General features: G+C 41.2%; 1 protein-coding gene across 2 annotated transcripts in view; it reads left to right on the top strand.

Moving 5' to 3' along the window:
• The window catches only part of adsl (adenylosuccinate lyase), a 10,256-nt gene extending 6,380 nt beyond the window's left edge, over positions 1-3,876 (top strand). Inside the window, exons 9-13 of one of the 2 annotated variants that reach the window (XR_004335319.1) lie at positions 638-785; positions 1,866-2,046; positions 2,595-2,771; positions 3,229-3,375; positions 3,589-3,876. Coding sequence is in view for 1 of the 2 variants with exons in the window: in XM_032537577.1 (XP_032393468.1) it covers positions 638-785; positions 1,866-2,046; positions 2,595-2,771; positions 3,229-3,315 (593 nt within the window). In the remaining variant the exon portion in view is untranslated. Of the gene's footprint in view, positions 1-637; positions 786-1,865; positions 2,047-2,594; positions 2,772-3,228; positions 3,421-3,588 lie in introns of those variants that run through there. The other variant, XM_032537577.1, reaches the window with a different exon arrangement.
• Positions 3,877-4,232: the final 356 nt, after the last annotated feature.

Below are 4,232 nucleotides of genomic sequence, written 5' to 3' on the forward strand. Positions count from 1 at the left end.
CATTTTTAAGCAGCTAACCCTAAACGTAACCTTTGCCGTGCTGCTTGCAAGGAGATGTTAGGGGCAAAAAAATACCAGGTTTTTATTGTGTAGTCATTCCATGCTTAAGCCTTAAACACGCTTGTTAAAAGTCACCTTCTCTCGCAGTGATGAGTCATGTTTAAAGGTGGAGAACATGAAACATGAGTTTGTCAGGTGTAATGTGATAAAGTAGATCAACAACCTATGTGTTTTACCTAATTATTTTATGTATTCTTATTAGATCATGTCTAAAGATAAATAAAATAGACCTACCCTACTGCTATATCATGTGTAAAGATACCATAAAATACAAAATAAATAAAAAAAAAGAAACAATTGCAATGCATCTAAGAATTGATTATTTTCGCCACCCCTAATGCTTATTAGGTCACTGGCTCTGATGAGATTTACTCCTTGGGTATTGAATGAGGAGGAATTTTTTGTTCTCAAAACTTTATAGGCAATTCGCTCGCTGCCTAAAATTTATTGAATTTGGTCACAGTCCTGATTGTTGCAGTGTTGTTGTTTTTTCAGCAGTGGGGGTAGGTCTGTCCGTAGTGGGCCGCCACTACAAAATCAACATAGAGGAAACACTGCACATGTCTCCCCCCTCCAGGTTCCAGTGCCATGCCCTACAAGAGGAACCCGATGCGTGCAGAGCGTTGCTGCAGCTTGGCCCGACATCTGGTGGCGCTGATGGCCGACCCGCTGCAGACGGCGTCCGTCCAGTGGCTGGAGAGGACGCTGGACGACAGCGCCAACAGGTCGGCCCCACCACACACGCACACGCACTGCATGTGTAAGATACTGTGATGTGCTTGTGTTGCCAACTCACAGTGTTACTCAGTTATTCCCTAAGAAGTTGTTTCTGAATCAGCTAAAGGTATTTGGTACTAGATCATTGAGAGGCTATTATCTCTCTAAGGGCTGCAACTAACGATTATTTTCATTGTCGATTTAATCTGTCGATTGTTTTCTCGCTTGGTTGTTTGGTCTATAAAGTGTCCGAAAATGGTGAAAAATGCCAATCAGCGTTTTCCAAAAACCAAGCGGACGTGCTCAAATGTCTTGTTTTGTCCAGAACTCAAAGATATTCCGTTTACTGTCACAGTGGAGTGAAGAAAATAGAAAATATTAACATTTAAGTTGCTAGAATCAAAGCATTCAAAACAAAAATGACTAACCAATTAATACATTACTAAAATAGTTGGTGATTAATGTAATAGTTCACTAACCAATCGATTAACGTACTTATATTGTGCTTTGTGGCTTTTTCCTTTTTTTTTATTGTTAAATATCTTTTTTGTGCATGTTATAGGTTTAAAAAGTGAAAAATCCCAAAGTTCCCCTCCCTAAAGGGACTTACCATCTCCAACAGAAAACACTGTTCACCAACAGCTCCAAACAGCTCTGTTGTAGTCCAGCCTTTACTTCCTTGACGACCGTGCGTCACTTTGTAACACACGTTAGAATGCTTGCCTAGCTGCTAGCGTGGCCCGCCCCCATACTCTGCTTCTGACTGGCTAGTAGTCCTCACCTAGGCACTGTGCATATGTCACTGTCAACAAAGATGGAACAGAAGTGAGATGCCTCACTCTGTAGCTACAACAGAGAGCTCAACACACAGGGTGAAAAGAGGAGCTGCAGCAATGTGCAGGACAACAACCATAGGGTTTTGAAAATCAAACCACATAAACCTATTCTGGTAAAACCGCGAAATACAATTATGAACCTGAAAATGAGCATAATATGAGCACTTTAAGTGAATTATCTTTGCAGCTCTACTGTCTCTTACCACCTGTGCACATTTTCTCAGTCCCCCTCTCTCCCTCTCTCGCGTGCAGGAGGATCTCCCTGCCTGAGTCCTTCCTGACAGCTGACATCATCCTCAGCACTCTGCAGAACATCACAGAGGGACTGGTGGTCTACCCTAAAGTCATCGAGAGACACATCCGCCATGAGCTGCCCTTCATGGCCACAGAGAACATCATCATGGCCATGGTGAAGGCCGGAGGAAACAGACAGGTACTAGTGAGCATTTTCGGTTTAAATAATTTAAGAAATTGTGATTGTATGAGGGTTGCACAATTTATCTTTTATTTATTTAAAAAACATTTTTTTTATCGCCTTTGTGATATCAGCTGGCACAATGAACACATTGCAAAAGGCTGCAACATGTCACGAAAAACATACATAACACTCAGAGATTTGCTTGTGTAAGTTGAAAGAAAATATCACAAAAAAACCTGCACTTTAAAATGTAACTATCATTCTTTTTTAAGTGGTGCCTTTAATATTCAATTCAATGTTCAATGTGTTAATGTTGGACATTTTCTTTCTTTTTGTATTTAATTCAACAAGCAATTTGTTGTATTTAAGCAGATTACTGACAGCAGCAGAACTGCAAAACCGAGTACACTTTAATATCTGTTTATTTATCGTAAGTAATGTCGTTGCTGCACGTTATTGTATATTTCCCTCATATCGTGCAGCTCTTAGTGATACGCATGTGTAGCGTGTTCTGACCCTATGTTATCAGCCTTTGTGCTTAAAACCTCTTTCTATTCCCTCAGGACTGCCACGAGAAGATTCGTGTTCTGTCCCAGGAGGCAGCCGCTGTGGTCAAACAGGAGGGTGGGGATAACGACCTGCTGGCCAGAGTCCAGCGAGACCCCTACTTCGCCCCCATTCTGGGGCAGCTGGACTCCATACTGGACCCTAAGACCTTTATCGGCCGTGCTCCCCAGCAGGTACAGACATGAACTGCCCTGGTCTTTGTCTAGCTGCCTTCCTGACAATTACAAATGCTCACAGTAGGGCTGGGTACCCAAATCAATACTTTTTAGGCACCGACTGAATTGCCTCTAAAGTATCGAGGATCAAAGTGCCCCCTTCATTCAATACCTAAGATGTAAATCTCATCAAGGTCAGTGAGCCAATAAGCATGCAGAATGCTGTAGAGGCAGGCAGGACAAACTACGTTACAGAGACGGGGCTCTCGTAGTAGGAGCTGAAAAGTAAATCAAAAAAGATTTTTGCTGTAATGTTGAAATTTCTTTTTTCTTCGAATGGATTTCATAAAATTGGTATTGAAAAAAGTATCACTAAGGAACCTGAATCAAAGTCACTGTCTTGTTATCGAAAATGTTTGACTGATACCCAGTATGTACTGTAGACTAATGGGGAGTAATGTGTCCTCTGGTCCAGGTGGCCAGGTTCCTGTCTGAGGAAGTCCGGCCCCTGCTGGAGCCTTACAAGGCCAAGATGGATGTCAAAATCGAGCTGGAGCTCTGACGCGCACACACGCGGAGACGATGACTTGCACACAAATCAAAAGAAGGAGACTTCCTCGTGGTGGGTGGCCACGCTGCACCTCAATAAAGAACAAGTGTTGAATGAGTTCTTCTCAATAATAGTGTTTTCATTTCTGCCTGCTGCATTTAAAAAGTAATAAAATAGAATGTGTTAAACTCAAAATCATACACTTTTTAATGAAATACAACTCAGACTGAGTTATTAAATTGTCATCAATTATGTCAGTAATGTTTCTATCATCTTTATTGACAGGAACCAAGGATCGTATGTTGTGCTGTTGGGTTTTACAGCCTGCTTCGCCAATAAAGCAAAAATGCTAATCAAAAACTTGTGATGTGAATTTCTAATCCACCACTTTATTACTTCACTATTATGACCATTGACACCAAGGCCATAATATGGCATGTGTTTCACCCGTTACTATTTAAACCGTTTTTTAGTGGGTTTAGGCTTTGTGGTTTTGCTTTCAGTAAACGGAAAGGAAAAGATAAACCATCGAGGAGAGGAAACCATGTTAGAGTTGGGAGGAAACTTGTGCAAGAGGTTGGAAATCACAAAAAAAACAACTGTTCAAAGTCCAGCCCAGCCCTTACATTGATTCAGTCATGTTACCGTACCTTACAGTGTAGTGGACCACTTGATAATTAAAATCTCAACTTTTTCCAAATAGTTTTTTTTGCTTGTTTTCACCCCCTCAAAGAACACCCTTGCTGCTGCAGTAACCACATACACAAGCACTGATATTGATGGGATGTTAAAGACACAAAATTGACTTGCGTGTGCAACATCAGGACAGAGAGAGTCCAGCAGTGTCTAAGCTCCCATCATTTTGCATTTGCTTGTTGTGTGTTTACTTGTGTATTTGTTTTGTTTTTGCTCTTATTGTAGAAAATGCT

Source organism: Etheostoma spectabile, chromosome 15 (assembly GCF_008692095.1).
Source record: "Etheostoma spectabile isolate EspeVRDwgs_2016 chromosome 15, UIUC_Espe_1.0, whole genome shotgun sequence".
Classification (NCBI taxonomy): Eukaryota; Metazoa; Chordata; class Actinopteri; order Perciformes; family Percidae; genus Etheostoma; species Etheostoma spectabile.